Source organism: Bombina bombina, chromosome 8 (assembly GCF_027579735.1).
Source record: "Bombina bombina isolate aBomBom1 chromosome 8, aBomBom1.pri, whole genome shotgun sequence".
Lineage (NCBI taxonomy): Eukaryota > Metazoa > Chordata > Amphibia > Anura > Bombinatoridae > Bombina > Bombina bombina.
In genome coordinates this window covers 37273-58235 of record NC_069506.1, presented here as the reverse complement: position 1 = coordinate 58235, position 20963 = coordinate 37273, and the positions used below count along the sequence as shown (strand labels likewise).

Here is a 20963-nt window from a genome sequence, read left to right as displayed (position 1 = left end):
TGGCTGATCAGACTAAATCTCCCACAGCTGGTGAACAGTGATATATCCCACAAGTATTTTATTTCTCAGCACAAGGACAGCCATCTCTGTTAGATGTAAAAAAATGACTTCATATTCTAGACCAGTCATGATTAACCTTGGCACCCCTGATGTTTTGTAACTACATTTCCCATGATGCTCAACTAGATTACAGAGTGCCTAAACATTATTGGAAATGTAGTGCCAAGGGTTAGCCATCACTGTTGTAGGGTCTACAGCACCTCAGAACTGTAAAAATCTTTATTTAACAATATACAAATGTACAAAACACGGCAGCTGGTCCAGTTAACCCTATAACTATTGCCCATTTATTCATGACAAAAGGAAACAATACCAAACCATAACAAATACAAATATTTCTCACACAGTTTTTCATCTTTATGTCTAAATGTGTTTGTGATTCTTATATTTTTTATGCAGAGAACGAGAGGCCTCTCTCTTTATCCTGCGTTTCACATACTTCAAATGCACAGACGCTAGAGTGGAGCTAGATGCGGGGAAGCTCTGCCGGTAAGTGGCTGGCGGCGCACTGCTGTTCTGCCCCACGTGTCTCAGCAGCTGCTGCAGGAGGTTAGTCATTGTTGACAGCTGATGAGTGGTTCTTTCCTGCTGGGCATAGATGCGCATCTGCCACCGGATCTCCCTCTGCTGCTCCTGCCGGAGGAGCCTTAAATGTCTTACAATATCTGACTGGGGAGGGGTCTCGTCTGTGAATGTTGCTGGCACAGGCTGCAGAAGTATTGGTGCTTGTGGCACAAGGCCGTCATTCCTCTGCTCCTGGAGGGGCGGTGCAGGCTGGGGAGGTCCCTCCATACCAGAGGGCACACTGCTCTCCTCTAAGCATTTCGGTACAAGGGCTGGCTTTTCCCTCTCTTGGATTTCTTCCTCTTGGTGGAATTGTGACTCTGGTTATAGTAAAAATAAACAGCATTAACTATAACTGTACTGAGGTAAAGAGTAACTAAATACAGTAAAATAAAGACAATAAAATAGCACTTCAATTTCACATAAGCAGTAGAATATTTTCTAATTTTTACAATTAAACAATTATAGTAGCTGGTGCCTCTGAAAGTGTGCATATAACTGTATCATGTGACAGCCATAACCTATCACAAAATACATATCCTGTCCTGGAACTATGTGGCTCTCCTGGTTAATTCGTGTGGATTCGTATGATTTCCTGTCCGTACTTCCCCGTTCGGGAGATTAAAAAAAAGAATAAACGAACACCGCTGAAACTGCCAACCTCCCTACAGATGATGGATTCTGGCATTATGTTTAAGTCACCCTGTGCCCATTATAGGTACAGGGTGTGAATCCAACAGTACTAAAGGAGTTAACTCTCTCCTTGTTCAGTTTTTGAGAAACTGTATTTTCTGATACAGGTTTCCTGGCATCAGATATTGTTTACTGTAATTAGGTTTAGGTGATTCGCTTTCACCTTGTTTAATCACCTCCAGAGTCCAGACTGCTAGGTGCCAGGAAGGAATCCATTGTTTTCTTGTGTTTGATTGTTTATTTGGTTACGTAATGTAATTCTATTATATCCTGTAAAAGGGCGTCTTCCCTCTATCCATGGAGGTAATTGGATTTCTTCCCAAATATCTCCAGGATAGAGAGGAGGGGTTTACTGGTACCAAGGGGAGTGACCACCAGGTGGGAGACCTGCTTAAATACTGGGCATGTAGCCCTCAATAAAAGGTATTCCTGTTTTACCCTCAGGACGGAGCTTGGTCTCGTGTTTGGGGAGGAATTACTACTTTGGATTATTCTTTTGCCTGTTTTAGGAGAGAAAGATTTCGTGCATTTTCCCCGTCGGTGTATTAACTGGGTTTGTGTTTTGCATCCCCGTATTAAGGGCATCTTTCATCTGGTATTAACCCTCGATATCAGGGTTATACCATAACATATATATATACTGTGCACTCTCGTACATGCTCAGTAGTAGCTGGTGACTCAGATCTTTCTTTTACTTCTTGGCTAAAGCCTGCCGCTTCCACCTTAAAAACATCTTTAAAATTAGACACTTCCTTACACAAGACACAACTAAGATTTGAATCCACTCTCTCATCCTTTCCCGCCTCGATTACTGCAACTCCGTCCTCTCTGGTCTCCCTACCTGCCGCCTAGCTCCTTTACAATCCATAATGAATGCCTCTGCCAGACTCATCTTCCTTACACGTTGCTCTTCATCTGCTGCGCCTCTCTGCCAATCCCTTCACTGGCTTCCTCTTGCCTCTAGGATCAAACACAAAATTCTTACTCTGACATACAAAGCTATCAACTGCACTGCTCCCCCCTATATCTCAGACCTTGTCTCCAAATACTCTCCCTCCCGTCCCCTTCGCTCTGCTCAAGACCTCCTACTCTCCTCCTCTCGTTATCTCATCACACTCCCATTTACAGGACTTCTCCAGACTGGCTCCCATCTTGTGGAACTCTCTGCCTCGCTCCACAAAACTCTCCCCTAGTTTTGAAAGCTTCAAGTGCTCCCTAAAGACTCTACTGTTCAGGGATGCATACAACCTACGCTAACCTTTCTTTATACCGTTTCCTCTCCTCTACTGCAATCCCCTGAACCCCCTTAGCATGTAAGCCTAAGAGTCCAGCTGTTTGTAGATCACCTTCTTAAGAGCGGACTACAACAGTGCAACTCTTAGCAGGGCCCTCTACCCATTTGATCCCTATAATTGTTTTGTTATACTCTGCATTTGTTTATAGCACTGTAGAATCTGTTGGCGCTCTACAAATAACCGATAATAATAATAATAATAATAATAAGTGTATAAAGACTGGGCACGTTTTGATAATGAAAAGTTGTTTCATTTGCTGCTTTATGTGAATCATGAAACTTTAATTTTTACTTTAGCGTCCCTTTAAAAAATCATCACTGTAACCTTTGAGTATAAATTATTATAACTGTACTTAAGTTAGATCCAATGTGATCTTGTGTATAAATGATTATAACTGTACTTAAGTTAGACCCACGCGTGTATAAATGATTATAACTGTACTTAAGTTAGACCCACGTGTGATCTTGTGTATAAATGATTATAACTGTACTTAAGTTAGACCCAGTGTAATCTTGTGTATAAATGATTATAACTGTACTTAAGTTAGACCCAGTGTGATCTTGTGTATAAATGATTATAACTGTACTTAAGTTAGACCCACGCGTGTATAAATGATTATAACTGTACTTAAGTTAGACCCACGTGTGATCTTGTGTATAAATGATTATAACTGTACTTAAGTTAGACCCACGTGTGATCTTGTGTATAAATGATTATAACTGTACTTAAGTTAGACCCACGTGTGATCTTGTGTATAAATGATTATAACTGTACTTAAGTTAGACCCACGTGTGATCTTGTGTATAAATGATTATAACTGTACTTAAGTTAGACCCACGTGTGATCTTGTGTATAAATGATTATAACTGTACTTAAGTTAGATCCATTGTGATCTTGTGTATAAATGATTATAACTGTACTTAAGTTAGACCCAGTGTGATCTTGTGTATAAATGATTATAACTGTACTTAAGTTAGACCCACGTGTGATCTTGTGTATAAATGATTATAACTGTACTTAAGTTAGACCCAGTGTGATCTTGTGTATAAATGATTATAACTGTACTTAAGTTAGACCCAGTGTGATCTTGTGTATAAATGATTATAACTGTACTTAAGTTAGACCCAGTGTGATCTTGTGTATAAATTATTACAACTGTACTTAAGTTTGACCCACGTGTGATCTTGTGTATAAATTATTATAACTGTACTTAAGTTAGACCCACGTGTGTATAAATGATTATAACTGTACTTAAGTTAGACCCAGTGTGATCTTGTGTATAAATGATTATAACTGTACTTAAGTTAGACCCACGTGTGATCTTGTGTATAAATGATTATAACTGTACTTAAGTTAGACCCATTATGATCTTGTGTATAAATTATTACAACTGTACTTAAGTTAGACCCAGTGTGATCTTGTGTATAAATGATTATAACTGTACTTAAGTTAGACCCACGTGTGATCTTGTGTATAAATGATTATAACTGTACTTAAGTTAGACCCAGTGTGATCTTGTGTATAAATGATTATAACTGTACTTAAGTTAGACACACGCGTGTATAAATGATTATAACTGTACTTAAGTTAGACCCAGTGTGATCTTGTGTATAAATGATTATAACTGTACTTAAGTTAGACCCAGTGTGATCTTGTGTATAAATGATTATAACTGTACTTAAGTTAGACCCACGCGTGTATAGATGATTATAACTGTACTTAAGTTAGACCCAGTGTGATCTTGTGTATAAATGATTATAACTGTACTTAAGTTAGACACACGCGTGTATAAATGATTATAACTGTACTTAAGTTAGACCCAGTGTGATCTTGTGTATAAATGATTATAACTGTACTTAAGTTAGACCCACGCGTGTATAGATGATTATAACTGTACTTAAGTTAGACCCAGTGTGATCTTGTGTATAAATGATTATAACTGTACTTAAGTTAGACCCACGTGTGATCTTGTGTATAAATGATTATAACTGTACTTAAGTTAGACCCACGTGTGATCTTGTGTATAAATGATTATAACTGTACTTAAGTTAGACCCACGTGTGATCTTGTGTATAAATGATTATAACTGTACTTAAGTTAGACCCACGTGTGATCTTGTGTATAAATGATTATAACTGTACTTAAGTTAGACCCACGTGTGATCTTGTGTATAAATGATTATAACTGTACTTAAGTTAGACCCAGTGTGATCTTGTGTATAAATTATTACAACTGTACTTAAGTTAGACCCACGTGTGATCTTGTGTATAAATGATTATAACTGTACTTAAGTTAGACCCACGTGTGTATAAATGATTATAACTGTACTTAAGTTAGACCCAGTGTGATCTTGTGTATAAATGATTATAACTGTACTTAAGTTAGACCCAGTGTGATCTTGTGTATAAATGATTATAACTGTACTTAAGTTAGACCCAGTGTGATCTTGTGTATAAATGATTATAACTGTACTTAAGTTAGACCCACGTGTGTATAAATGATTATAACTGTACTTAAGTTAGACCCAGTGTGATCTTGTGTATAAATGATTATAACTGTACTTAAGTTAGACCCAGTGTGATCTTGTGTATAAATGATTATAACTGTAATTAAGTTAGACCCAGTGTGATCTTGTGTATAAATGATTATAACTGTACTTAAGTTAGACCCACGTGTGATCTTGTGTATAAATGATTATAACTGTACTTAAGTTAGACCCAGTGTGATCTTGTGTATAAATGATTATAACTGTACTTAAGTTAGACCCAGTGTGATCTTGTGTATAAATGATTATAACTGTACTTAAGTTAGACCCACGTGTGATCTTGTGTATAAATGATTATAACTGTACTTAAGTTAGACCCAGTGTGATCTTGTGTATAAATGATTATAACTGTACTTAAGTTAGACCCAGTGTGATCTTGTGTATAAATGATTATAACTGTACTTAAGTTAGACCCACGTGTGATCTTGTGTATAAATGATTATAACTGTACTTAAGTTAGACCCAGTGTGATCTTGTGTATAAATGATTATAACTGTACTTAAGTTAGACCCACGTGTGATCTTGTGTATAAATGATTATAACTGTACTTAAGTTAGACCCACGTGTGATCTTGTGTATAAATGATTATAACTGTACTTAAGTTAGACCCACGTGTGATCTTGTGTATAAATGATTATAACTGTACTTAAGTTAGACCCACGTGTGATCTTGTGTATAAATGATTATAACTGTACTTAAGTTAGACCCACGTGTGATCTTGTGTATAAATGATTATAACTGTACTTAAGTTAGACCCACGTGTGATCTTGTGTATAAATGATTATAACTGTACTTAAGTTAGACCCAGTGTGATCTTGTGTATAAATGATTATAACTGTACTTAAGTTAGACCCAGTGTGATCTTGTGTATAAATGATTATAACTGTACTTAAGTTAGACCCAGTGTGATCTTGTGTATAAATTATTACAACTGTACTTAAGTTAGACCCACGTGTGATCTTGTGTATAAATGATTATAACTGTACTTAAGTTAGACCCACGTGTGTATAAATGATTATAACTGTACTTAAGTTAGACCCAGTGTGATCTTGTGTATAAATGATTATAACTGTACTTAAGTTAGACCCAGTGTGATCTTGTGTATAAATGATTATAACTGTACTTAAGTTAGACCCACGTGTGATCTTGTGTATAAATGATTATAACTGTACTTAAGTTAGACCCATTGTGATCTTGTGTATAAATGATTATAACTGTACTTAAGTTAGACCCAGTGTGATCTTGTGTATAAATGATTATAACTGTACTTAAGTTAGACCCATTGTGATCTTGTGTATAAATGATTATAACTGTACTTAAGTTAGACCCAGTGTGATCTTGTGTATAAATGATTATAACTGTACTTAAGTTAGACCCAGTGTGATCTTGTGTATAAATGATTATAACTGTACTTAAGTTAGACCCATTGTGATCTTGTGTATAAATTATTACAACTGTACTTAAGTTAGACCCAGTGTGATCTTGTGTATAAATGATTATAACTGTACTTAAGTTAGACCCAGTGTGATCTTGTGTATAAATGATTATAACTGTAATTAAGTTAGACCCAGTGTGATCTTGTGTATAAATGATTATAACTGTACTTAAGTTAGACCCATTGTGATCTTGTGTATAAATTATTACAACTGTACTTAAGTTAGACCCAGTGTGATCTTGTGTATAAATGATTATAACTGTACTTAAGTTAGACCCACGTGTGATCTTGTGTATAAATGATTATAACTGTACTTAAGTTAGACCCAGTGTGATCTTGTGTATAAATGATTATAACTGTACTTAAGTTAGACCCACGTGTGATCTTGTGTATAAATGATTATAACTGTACTTAAGTTAGACCCACGTGTGATCTTGTGTATAAATGATTATAACTGTACTTAAGTTAGACCCAGTGTGATCTTGTGTATAAATGATTATAACTGTACTTAAGTTAGACCCATTGTGATCTTGTGTATAAATGATTATAACTGTACTTAAGTTAGACCCATTGTGATCTTGTGTATAAATGATTATAACTGTACTTAAGTTAGACCCAGTGTGATCTTGTGTATAAATGATTATAACTGTACTTAAGTTAGACCCATTGTGATCTTGTGTATAAATTATTACAACTGTACTTAAGTTAGACCCAGTGTGATCTTGTGTATAAATGATTATAACTGTACTTAAGTTAGACCCACGTGTGATCTTGTGTATAAATGATTATAACTGTACTTAAGTTAGACCCACGTGTGATCTTGTGTATAAATGATTATAACTGTACTTAAGTTAGACCCAGTGTGATCTTGTGTATAAATGATTATAACTGTACTTAAGTTAGACCCACGTGTGATCTTGTGTATAAATGATTATAACTGTACTTAAGTTAGACCCACGTGTGATCTTGTGTATAAATGATTATAACTGTACTTAAGTTAGACACAGTGTGATCTTGTGTATAAATGATTATAACTGTACTTAAGTTAGACCCACGTGTGATCTTGTGTATAGATGATTATAACTGTACTTTAGTTAGACCCACGCGTGTATAGATGATTATAACTGTACTTTAGTTAGACCCAGTGTGATCTTGTGTATAAATTATTACAACTGTACTTAAGTTAGACCCATTGTGATCTTGTGTATAAATGATTATAACTGTACTTAAGTTAGACCCACGTGTGATCTTGTGTATAAATGATTATAACTGTACTTAAGTTAGACCCACGTGTGATCTTGTGTATAAATGATTATAACTGTACTTAAGTTAGACCCAGTGTGATCTTGTGTATAAATGATTATAACTGTACTTAAGTTAGACCCACGTGTGATCTTGTGTATAAATTATTACAACTGTACTTAAGTTAGACCCAGTGTGATCTTGTGTATAAATTATTACAACTGTACTTAAGTTAGACCCACGTGTGATCTTGTGTATAAATTATTACAACTGTACTTAAGTTAGACCCACGTGTGATCTTGTGTATAAATGATTATAACTGTACTTAAGTTAGACCCACGTGTGATCTTGTGTATAAATGATTATAACTGTACTTAAGTTAGACCCAGTGTGATCTTGTGTATAAATGATTATAACTGTACTTAAGTTAGACCCATTGTGATCTTGTGTATAAATGATTATAACTGTACTTAAGTTAGACCCAGTGTGATCTTGTGTATAAATGATTATAACTGTACTTAAGTTAGACCCAGTGTGATCTTGTGTATAAATGATTATAACTGTACTTAAGTTAGACCCAGTGTGATCTTGTGTATAAATGATTATAACTGTACTTAAGTTAGACCCAGTGTGATCTTGTGTATAAATGATTATAACTGTACTTAAGTTAGACCCAGTGTGATCTTGTGTATAAATGATTATAACTGTACTTAAGTTAGACCCAGTGTGATCTTGTGTATAAATGATTATAACTGTACTTAAGTTAGACCCAGTGTGATCTTGTGTATAAATGATTATAACTGTACTTAAGTTAAACCCAGTGTGATCTTGTGTATAAATGATTATAACTGTACTTAAGTTAGACCCAGTGTGATCTTGTGTATAAATGATTATAACTGTACTTAAGTTAAACCCAGTGTGATCTTGTGTATAAATGATTATAACTGTACTTAAGTTAGACCCACGTGTGATCTTGTGTATAAATGATTATAACTGTACTTAAGTTAGACCCAGTGTGATCTTGTGTATAAATGATTATAACTGTACTTAAGTTAGACCCAGTGTGATCTTGTGTATAAATGATTATAACTGTACTTAAGTTAGACCCAGTGTGATCTTGTGTATAAATGATTATAACTGTACTTAAGTTAGACCCAGTGTGATCTTGTGTATAAATGATTATAACTGTACTTAAGTTAGACCCAGTGTGATCTTGTGTATAAATGATTATAACTGTACTTAAGTTAGACCCAGTGTGATCTTGTGTATAAATGATTATAACTGTACTTAAGTTAGACCCACGTGTGATCTTGTGTATAAATGATTATAACTGTACTTAAGTTAGACCCAGTGTGATCTTGTGTATAAATGATTATAAGTGTACTTAAGTTAGACCCACGTGTGATCTTGTGTATAAATGATTATAACTGTACTTAAGTTAGACCCAGTGTGATCTTGTGTATAAATGATTATAACTGTACTTAAGTTAGACCCAGTGTGATCTTGTGTATAGATGATTATAACTGTACTTTAGTTAGACCCACGCGTGTATAGATGATTATAACTGTACTTTAGTTAGACCCAGTGTGATCTTGTGTATAAATTATTACAACTGTACTTAAGTTAGACCCATTGTGATCTTGTGTATAAATGATTATAACTGTACTTAAGTTAGACCCACGTGTGATCTTGTGTATAAATGATTATAACTGTACTTAAGTTAGACCCACGTGTGATCTTGTGTATAAATGATTATAACTGTACTTAAGTTAGACCCAGTGTGATCTTGTGTATAAATGATTATAACTGTACTTAAGTTAGACCCACGTGTGATCTTGTGTATAAATTATTACAACTGTACTTAAGTTAGACCCAGTGTGATCTTGTGTATAAATGATTATAACTGTACTTAAGTTAGACCCAGTGTGATCTTGTGTATAAATGATTATAACTGTACTTAAGTTAGACCCACGTGTGATCTTGTGTATAAATGATTATAACTGTACTTAAGTTAGACCCAGTGTGATCTTGTGTATAAATGATTATAAGTGTACTTAAGTTAGACCCACGTGTGATCTTGTGTATAAATGATTATAACTGTACTTAAGTTAGACCCAGTGTGATCTTGTGTATAAATGATTATAACTGTACTTAAGTTAGACCCAGTGTGATCTTGTGTATAAATGATTATAAGTGTACTTAAGTTAGACCCACGTGTGATCTTGTGTATAAATGATTATAAGTGTACTTAAGTTAGACCCACGTGTGATCTTGTGTATAAAATTAGAATATAAAACAAATGCGTTACCCTCAGACTGCTCTCCGGAGTCGGCCGTTGAAGCTCCAAGCAAGTAGCGCCTCAGCATTTCCTCCCAGTGGGCAAATGTAACCTCCTTGCCCACTGCTGCCTGTTCCATCTTCTTCCTGACCTCTGACCTGCAGTCATGAAACCTGTGTTTAACCGAAGAGACTGTGCGGAGACGCCCCACGCGACAGACGGCTGCAGTGATATCCTTCCAGGCTTTGCTCCTCTCCGCACTCCAGGGGTTTTTACTCCACAGGATGTCCTCTCTCGCCAGAACTTCCCTGATCAGAACCTCTTTCTCTTCCACCGTATATCTCTCGGCTCGTTCCCTCACCTTCCACCTGGACGCACCATCATATTTTTGACCCTTTGTCTTAAAATCTCTCACTGTAAAAGATTAAAATAAATAAATATTAAGGTAAGTTGAGTATACCTCAATAACAGCGGTCAAAGAAAGTGTAGTTTTATATATACAAGTTAAAAATTAATGGTAGATAATACAAAGTTATGTTAAAGGGACATTGGCTGATAGTTGCCACCTACTAATGCTCACTGGCTGATAGGTACTTCCTACTAATACTCACTGGCTGATAGGTACTTCCTACTAATGCTCACTGGCTGATAGGTACTTCCTACTAATACTCACTGGCTGATAGGTACTTCCTACTAATACTCACTGGCTGATAGGTACTTCCTACTAATGCTCACTGACTGATAGGTACTTCCTACTAATACTCACTGGCTGATAGGTACTTCCTACTAATACTCACTGGCTGATAGGTACTTCCTACTAATGCTTACTGGCTGATAGGTACTTCCTACTAATGCTTACTGACTGATAGGTACTTCCTACTAATGCTTACTGACTGATAGGTACTTCCTACTAATACTCACTGGCTGATAGGTACTTCCTACTTATGCTTACTGGCTAATAGGTACTTCCTACTAATGCTCACTGGCTGATAGGCGCTTCCTACTAATGCTCACTGGTTGATAGGCACTTCCTACTAATGCTCACTGGCTGATAGGTACTTCCTACTAATACTCACTGGCTGATAGGCACTTCCTACTAATGCTCACTGGTTGATAGGTACTTCCTACTAATGCTCACTGGCTGATAGGTACTTCCTACTAATGCTCACTGGCTGATAGGTACTTCCTACTAATGCTTACTGACTGATAGGTACTTCCTACTAATACTCACTGGCTGATAGGTACTTCCTACTTATGCTTACTGGCTAATAGGTACTTCCTACTAATGCTCACTGGCTGATAGGCGCTTCCTACTAATGCTCACTGGTTGATAGGCACTTATTACTAATGCTCACTGGCTGATAGGTACTTCTTACTAAAGCTCACTGGCCGATAGGTACTTCCTACTAATGCTCACTGGTTAATAGAAACTTCAGCACTGAGCACAGGTTACACACACACACAGCACTGAGCACAGGTTACACACACACAGCACTGCGCAAACTCATGTATCTAGTTGTAACCACACAAGACTGCACAACCATCTTATTATTTAACTAATAAAACAACCTGTGTCTTTAAAATTAACCCATCTAGATTTGTGATTTCCTAACAAATGTGTTTTTGTAGTATCTTGCCGCAGCGAATGCGTTTTGTAGTATTTTGCAGTACAGCATGTATTTGAGTTTTGTATCTTGCAGTAGCGCATGCGTTTTTTTATCTTGCAGTAGAGCATGTGAGTTTTATATCTTGCAGTAGCGCATGTGAGTTTTGTATCTTGCAGTAGCGCATGTGAGTTTTTTTTATCTTGCAGTAGCACGTGTTTTTGTATCTTGCAGTACAGCATGCGTTTTTGTAGTATCTTGCAGTAGCGCATGTGAGTTTTGTATCTTGCAGTAGCGCATGTAAGTTTTGTATCTTGCAGTAGCGCTTGTGTTTTTGTATCTTGCAGTAGAGCATGCGTTTTTGTAGTATCTTGCAGTAGCGCATGTGAGTTTTGTATCTTGCAGTAGCGCTTGTGTTTTTGTAGTATCTTGCAGTAGCGCATGTAAGTTTTGTATCTTGCAGTAGAGCATGTGAGTTTTATATCTTGCAGTAGCGCATGTGAGTTTTATATCTTGCAGTAGCGCATGTAAGTTTTGTATCTTGCAGTAGCGCATGTAAGTTTTGTATCTTGCAGTAGCGCATGTAAGTTTTGTATCTTGCAGTAGCGCATGTAAGTTTTGTATCTTGCAGTAGAGCATGTGAGTTTTATATCTTGCAGTAGCGCATGTGAGTTTTGTATCTTGCAGTAGCGCTTGTGTTTTTGTATCTTGCAGTAGCGCATGTGAGTTTTGTATCTTGCAGTAGCGCATGTAAGTTTTGTATCTTGCAGTAGCGCATGTGAGTTTTATATCTTGCAGTAGCGCATGTGAGTTTTGTATCTTGCAGTAGCGCATGTAAGTTTTGTATCTTGCAGTAGCGCTTGTGTTTTTGTATCTTGCAGTAGCGCATGCGAGTTTTATATCTTGCAGTAGCACCTGCGTAGATGAGAGGCTGAGACATGCTGCTGAGGTTTTTATTGTATGGTAATCAGGTTCTATCACTGAGACGCACTTACCCAGTGACCTGAGAATCTGGTTATTCTCGATCGTCAGATCTTTATAAAGTTTCCTCTGTTCTTCATTTAAGCAATCCCATTCCTCATCAGAGTAGTAAACCGGAACTTCATCAAACTCCATTTGCTCCTTCAGATTTAAACAGAAAATGAAATTGTAAGTCACCAAAAAGTGAAACCGCACAAACCCGCAGACTGTGACTATGGCCCATATTTATCAAGCTCCGTACGGAGCTTGAAGGGCTGTGTTTCCGGCGAGTCTTCAGACTCGCCAGAAACAGCAGTTATGAAGCAGCGGTCACAAAGACTGCTGCTCCATAACCTGTCCGCCTGCTCTGAGCAGGCGGACAGCAATCGTCGGAAATCAACCCGATCGAGTACGATCGGGTTGATTGGCCGCGAGTCAGCAGGGGGTGCACCAGCAGCTCTTGTGAGCTGCTGGTACAATGTTAAATGCGGAGAGTGTATTGCTCTCCGCATTTAGCGAGGTCTTGCGGACCTGATCCGCACTGTTGGATCAGGTCCGCAAGAGCTTTAATAAATAGGGGCCAATGACTCAAAGAGATCAGAAACTGGCACGGAACTAGAAAAGATGTTTAGAGATTACTCTCTGGTAATGATGGTGAATGTGTCTAGAGCAGAGCTATTCCAAGAGATTCATATATAGGAGACACCATCTCTAAACTAAAATATATAGTTCCTATCTAGGGTCAGAGAGAAAACAGAACCTGCTGAGACAATATCAACAAAATGTCTTATGTGATTTCAAGATCAGCTTCAAGTAGTACAGTTATACATCATGTTTTCAAGTTTACAAAAATAAAACCAAGTTCTCAACTTTCTCCAGGGCTGTAGAAGAGGCAGAGCCTTCGCTTGTGAACCCAGAGTCCATAATAAATGCACTATCGAAATCTTAGAGCGTGTTATGTCCCAGCCAAAGGAGAAGTAAAACAGTACAGACATTTACACAATTTGGGGTACAGGCATTGCTCATGTCTACATATCATCAGAAAGTCAATCTTTTGTATTGAAGATTAGTATAGCAGGTTATAAAATCTTGTGTCTTAGTCAGCCAATATTGACAGAGGATACCTTTAATAGGGGCCTATCAGCTTAACCTCGTCTTATTCTGCTCTAACGACCTTTGCTAGGTAATTAGTTTCCCAATAAAACACAATTTCGGTGTAGAAATCCAACCTATTAAATGAGTAATAAAAATATCTCTCTAATTTCAGATTAGTGTGCATCTAGGTGATCCACATATTCAGGGTCAGGGAAGACTCTGACTTCCATAATCTTGGTATTTGTTTGGCACTACAAATAGCTATTTGCAAAACGGCAGTATGTTGTTTGGAGGGCAATTTAGGTATAGTGTGAAATAAATAGATTAGAGGGTCCAGATTGAATTTTGAATGTATGTCGTACCAAAACTTCTTTATTTTTGGACAAGTCTACCACAAATATGGCGTTCCTTTTTCTGTACACTTACGTCAGCATCAGTCAGAAGTTTGTGGGAAAATGTATTTTAGCCGCTGCGGCGTGAGGTACCACCTAAGTAAGAACTTATAGTTTGTTTCTTGGAGTGTAGCAGAATGGGCAGCTTTGCTTGTCCTATGAAATATGGTAACCCACTCATCCTCAACAAGTGTGTATGGCAGCTCTTTATGCCAAGAGGTAATCGTGGTGGTTTGCATGACTGTGAGAGGGGTAGTTAATAGCGAATAGAGAGTAGATATGGCATGGAGAGGTGGTGATTCCATGCTACACAATTTTTCAAGTGGTGTGCAATCTCTAATTATTAAGTTCTTGTGTTTGTAGGTATCAAAGAAATGCCTTAGTTGCAAGTATCTAAACCAGTGTGAAAACTGTGTGATATTCAGAGATGTAAAATGATGTTTGGGGAGCAATTTATCCGCCTCTATCAAAGTGTAAAATGGCAGTAGGTTATGAAGATTGGTTGGTTTTACAGGCATTAAAGGGAGCCACGCAGGCTTTTTCGACGTCAGTCGATATTAAAATAAAAGGAAGATTATGCAGCTTAGAATATTGTAGAAGATGAAGAACTTTAACTGTATTATCTCTTGCCTCTCTCTGCGGCACAAAACCCGCCTGGTCTGGGTGTACAAGTAGAGGAAGAAATTTATTTAACCTGTTATCCAAAATTTTTGAGTAAATCTTTATATCAACATTTAATAGAGATATAGGTCTATAGTTAGATATTCGGGTTGGATCTTTATTTGGTTTAGGTATTACAGTGACAATGGCTTACAGCATAGATGAGGGCAGAGTATTACCCTGATCTATGTGATTAAAGATAGCTAGGAGATAAGGGATTAGGATGTGCTTGAATTTTTTGTAATAACTACCAGTAAAACCGTCAGGCCCGGGCTTTTACCCTGTTTTAATGAATCTATGGCTGTTTCAGTTTCTTTAGCTGTAAATAGTTGTTCCAATTGGTCAATTTGATCTTGTAGTAAGGTGAGAAGATTCATATGTTGCAGATATGATTCACATTTGAGTACATGGTTAATTTTGTCTCTATTAAGGGAAAGATTATACAGTTTAGCATAGAAGTTACGAAAACTTGCTGCTATCCCTATAGAGTCTGCCACTATGTTGTTAGGTGGGTCTTGTATTTCTGTGATGTAATTTGCTATTTGTTTAGCTTTCAGTACCCTTGCCAGCAGTCTACCCGGTTTATTACTTCTTTAAAGTATTTTTGCTGTAGTTTAAAAGCCTGAACCTTGGCTCCATGTTGAAGGAACTCCCTTAACCTATATGTTGCTTGATCTAGGTTAGTCTTGGCTGCAGCATCGTTGGGATATAATTTGTGCGTTTTATCCCAGTGGGATAGTTGGGTGTTTAAGTCATTAAAAACTATTCTATTTAGTTTGTGTAGATTTCATTTTGATCAACTCTCCCCTTATGAAGCATTTGTGTGCTTCCCATAAGACATAGGGATTCATTTCTGGGGTGTTATTAATCTGAAAAAACTCTAGCAAGAGATGATCTATCTGATCAAACAAAAAATTGTCTTTTAAAAGAGTATCGTCCATCTGCCACTGAAATGGTCTCAATGGAGTTAGCGACCATGTCAGTTTACAGAAAACTGCCGAATGGTCTGACCAGACGACTGGGAGAATCTCAACATCTGATAGGAGGGACAGTTTGATATGATCTTCGAAAATATATAGTCTATGCGGGTATATGTCTGACTAGGTGCCGAGAAATAAGTGTAGTCTTTCACGGTAGGGTAAAGCTGTCGCCATGTATCATGAACTCCTAATAATAACATATTGTGTAAAGATTTGAGTGCTCTTTTAGAAATGTGGGAATGACTCATTGAGTTATCTAAGGTAGGATTTAAGTGGGCATTCAGATCCCCCCCTATGATTAATGGGCCTTTGGAGAAGGATAGAATGGAGTTGGTGACTTTACAAAAAAAGGGATCCTGTAGTGTATTAGGGGCGTAGATGTTTACAAGGGTTACTGGTCTGCCCAACAGGAGTCCACTGATCGCAAGGTATCTCCCTTCTTCATCTCTATCTATCCGCTGTGTTTGAAATGGTGTGGATTTGTTTATCATTATGCTAACTCTGCATACCTTTTTAGTTTTATGGCTGCAGTGGTGGTGTATGGGATATGTTGAAGCAAAGAATGAGGGTTCCTTTCCTGCTATAAAGTGAGTTTCTTGCAGAAACAAAATATCAATAAGTTTATGATTGATATCTTTAAAGGCCAAGCGCCTTTTATGAGGATCATTAAACCCCTTGACATTTAATGTACGGAATTGTAAAGGCTTTCCCATGACTGTGTTAGGCATGTTTCGAATATGGGATCCTGCGTTTATAAGCTCGGTGTAAAGGGGTATAATACATGAGGTCGTGGGGAAAGGCAACAGTGTAAATCCAAATATACTTATTAAGTAAACTGTACTATAAATGATGTTCCATAAGAAAGCAATTTCTGTTAACAATAAACAAACAATAAACAAATAAGAAAAACAAACAAAAACAACAATGACGACATATGTCGCAAAAATATGGGAAGAGTTGTCCATCTCCTTTAAGTTACAGTGCATTGAAAAAACATTATATAGGGGTTGCATAGTTTGAACAATTTTTACCAATATAGAATACATTCATTTTGAACCATCATAAACAATTAAAGAGGTTACCTTTAATGTGAGGGAAACCTATATGAACCACAGGACTGTTCAGTCTCTTTGAAATATTTGTACTTTATCAAATTATGTAGTGTCCTAATTGTCAAGTTTGCTCTTCTGAAGGTCCAGCAGGGTGTTTCTTCAGTTTTTTTAGCTGGAGCTATTTGCCCCGGGCTCTTGGAGGTCGAGGCTGTGTAGATTGTCTCATGGAGGACTGATCATCCGATATAGGAAGTCCCTTGGGTGGCGATATGCCAAGTGAGGTGCAGAAAGGTTAGGCTTCCTTCATTGATTTGCAGATACATTTCTCACCTTGATGTGTCACCATGAGAAAACAAGGGAAACTCCAATGGTATGAAATTCCTTGTGCTCTAAGGATTGTAGTGAGGGGTTGAAATTCCTTCCTCCTCTGTAGAGTGCGAGATCAGTATAAACTTGGATACAGCAATTTTGATATGTGATGTTTTTCTGCTGTCTTGCCGCTTTTAGGATTTCTTCTTTTGCTTGGAAGTCTTTTAACTTTAATATTACGTCTCTCGGTGGAGCTTGCTCTGGAGGCTTGTGCCTTAGGGCACTGTGTGCTCTATACATGGTGGTATCGTAAGTTGTAGATGGGCCCATGAGATGTGGGAATAGGCCTGTTAGAAACTCAGAGAGAGTGTTGGGAAGAATAGATTCAGAGATTCTGTCGCCTTTCCCTGTTTTCCAGGTCTTCAATTTTATCTTGAAGTTGGAGGATCTGTAGATCATGAGTGTTGGCTGTTTGTAGATTGGATAGCTCTGACTGGTTAAGGTCATTATCTTCCTCCAAAGCTTCAACTTTTTGACCAATCTCCGTAACCTCTTTTCTAAGGCCAGTTATTTCTTCCTTGATACATTGGCATACCTGTGTCACCAGGTTATCAAAATCTTGCTTAGACGGCATTGAGTGTAATAGAGTCGTGGATATCTGAGTGGTTTCTGACGTATCATTTTCTTCGTCTTCTGATGACAAAGAGACCAGTATCTGGGTTTTTGAAGCTGGAGGCTTAGTAGTTGCTAATATGGATGTGGTGTTCCTAGATTAGGGGTATTGGCTGTTATCTTAAGCTCGCTGCCTATATCAAGTGGGTAATTAAGTCCATCTTTGCAAACATCCGTTGTGCAGAGCTATCAATATAAGTTGTGGATGTTATCGTTAAAGTGTCCAACTCACATAAGCAGTGCGTTCAAAGTGCTTAGGAATTTAATGTGCTATGTACAGGGACATCTTCACCATGTTAAGCATTTATCAAAGAACAGGCAGAACAGTAGTAGTTCTATATAATTATATGTAGTAGTATCTTATGGTGCTTCAACTTGCTCCTTTTTTACTCGCTCCTGGTGTGGAACTTTTTGTCAGCGTGTGCTGCGCAGCATGGTCTCTTACAGCCTGTCAGGGCTTCAAGATAGCGGCGGTTTTGTGGGCCCCGTTTCGGAGCGATCTTTAAAAAGTAAATTTATGATTACCTGATAAATTAATTTCTTCTATGGTAAGACGAGTCCACGGATTCATCCTTTACTTGTGGGATATTATCCTCCTGCTAACAGGAAGTGGCAAAGAGCACCACAGCAGAGATGTCTATATAGCTCCTCCTTTAGCTCCACCCCCCAGTCATTCAACCGAAGCTACAGGAAGGAAAAGGAGAAACTACAAAAGGTGCAGAGGTGACTGAAGTTTAAATAAAAAAAATATCTGTCTTAAAATGACAGGGCGGGCCGTGGACTCGTCTTACCATAGAAGAAATTAATTTATCAGGTAAGCATAAATTTACTTTTCTTCTATAAAGGTAAGACGAGTCCACAGATTCATCCTTTACTTGTGGGATACAATACCAAAGCTACAGGACATGGATGAACGGGAGGGACAAGACAGATGGTTAAACAGAAGGCACCACTGCTTGAAGAACTTTTCTCCCAAAAATAGCCTCTGAAGAAGCAAAGGTATCAAATTTGGAAAAGGTATGAAGCGAAGACCAAGTCGCAGCCTTACAAATCTGTTCAACAGAAGCATCATTTTTAAAAGCCCATGTGGAAGCCACCGCTCTAGTAGAGTGAGCTGTAATTCTTTCAGGAGGCTGCTGTCCAGCAGTCTTGTATGCCAAACGGATGATGCTTTTCAGCCAAAAGGCAAGAGAGGTAGCCGTAGCTTTTTGACCTCTACGTTTTCCAGAATAGACAACAAACAAAGAAGATGTTTTACGGAAATCTTTGGTCGCTTGCAAGTAAAACTTTAAAGCACGAACCACGTCCAAATTGTGCAATAAACGCTCCTTCTTAGAGGAAGGATTAGGACACAGAGAAGGAACAACAATTTCCTGATTAATATTCTTATTAGTAACAACCTTAGGAAGGAATCCAGGTTTGGTACGCAAAACCACCATATCCGCATGAAAACAAGATAAGGAGAGTCGCATTGCAATGCACATAATTCAGAAACTCTTCGAGTCGAAGAGATAGCAACTAAAAAAAGAACTTTCCAAGATAGAAGCTTAATATCTATGGAATGCATAGGTTCAAACGGAACCCCTTGAAGAACCTTAAGAACTAAATTCAAACTCCATGGCGGAGCAACAGGTTTAAACACAGGCTTGATTCTAACTAAAGCCTGACAGAACGACTGAACGTCTGGAACATCTGCCAGACGTTTGGGCAGTAGAATTGATAAAGCAGATATCTGTCCCTTTAAGGAACTAGCTGATAGCCCCTTCTCCAATCCTTCTTGGAGAAAGGACAAAATCCTAGGAATCCTGATCTTACTCCATGAGTAGCCTTTGGATTCGCACCAATAAAGATATTTACACCATATCTTATGATAAATTTTCCTGGTGACAGGCTTTTGAGCCTGAATCAAGCAATCTATGACCGACTCAGAGAACCCCCGCTTGGATAAGATCAAGCGTTCAATCTCTAAGCAGTCAGTCGCAGAGAGAATAGATTTGAATGCTGGAACGGACCTTGAATCAGAAGGTCCTGTCTCAGTGGCAGAGTCCATGGTGGAAGAGATGACATGTCCACCAGGTCTACATACCAAGTCCTACGTGGCCACGCAGGTGCTATCAAAATCACTGAAGCTCTCTCCTGTTTGATTCTGGCAATCAAACGAGGAAAGAGAGGAAATGGTGGAAACACATAAGCCAGGTTGAACGACCAGGGTACCTGCTAGAACATCTATCAGTACTGCCTGAGGATCCCTTGACCTGGACCCGTTTTGGAAGTTTGGCTTCTGACAAGACGCCATCAGATCCAATTCTGGTGTGCCCCATTGCTGAATCAATTGTGCAAACACCTCCGGATGGAGTTCCCACTCCCCCGGATGAAAAGTCTGACGACTTAGAAAATCCGCTTCCCAGTTCTCCACTCCTGGGATATAGATTGCTGATAGATGGCAAGAGTGAGAGTCTCTGCCCATTTAATTATTTTGGTAAACTCTATCATCGCTAGAGAACTCTTTTTTTCCCCTCTGATGATTGATATATGCTACAGTCGTGATATTGTCCGACTGGAATCTTATGAATCTGGCCGACGCCAGCTGAGGCCATGCCTGAAGCGCGTTGAAGATCGCTCTCAGTTCTAGAATATTTATCGGGAGGAGAGCTTCCTCCCGAGTCCACAATCCCTGTGCTTTCAGGGAATTCCAAACTGCACCCCAGCCCAATAGGCTGACGTCCGTCGTCACTATGACCCACGCTAGCCTGCGGAAACACATTCCCTTGGACAGATGATCCTGTGACAACCACCAAAGAAGAGAGTCTCTGGTCTCTTGGTCCAGATTTATCTGAGGAGATAAATCTGCATAATCCCCATTCCACTGTTTGAGCATGCAAAGTTGCAGTGGTCTGAGATGCAAGCGAGCAAACGGAACTATGTCCATTGCCGCTACCATTAAGCCGATTACCTCCATACACTGAGCCACTGACGGGCGAGGAATGGAATGAAGAGCTCGGCAGATGGATAAAATTTTTGATTTCCTGACCTCCGTCAGAAAGATTTTCATGTCCACCGAATGTATCACAGTTCCCAGGAAAGGAACTCTTGTGAGAGGGATAAGTGAACTCTCTCTGTATGTTCA

At 38.2% G+C, this 20963-nt stretch overlaps 1 protein-coding gene across 2 annotated transcripts in view; it reads right to left on the bottom strand.

The window, feature by feature from the left end:
- Positions 1-265: 265 nt before the first annotated feature.
- LOC128638238 (uncharacterized) overlaps positions 266-20963 on the bottom strand; it is a 38124-nt gene continuing 17426 nt past the window's right edge. The window contains exons 1-4 of one of the 2 annotated variants that reach the window (XM_053690085.1): positions 16886-18445; positions 12712-12838; positions 10143-10526; positions 266-944 (exon numbers count right to left, since the gene is read on the bottom strand). In XM_053690085.1, the coding sequence (XP_053546060.1) occupies positions 424-944; positions 10143-10526; positions 12712-12832 (1026 nt within the window). In that variant the 5' untranslated portion in view covers positions 12833-12838; positions 16886-18445 and the 3' untranslated portion in view covers positions 266-423. Of the gene's footprint in view, positions 945-10142; positions 10527-12711; positions 12839-16885; positions 18446-20963 lie in introns of those variants that run through there. The other variant, XM_053690084.1, reaches the window with a different exon arrangement.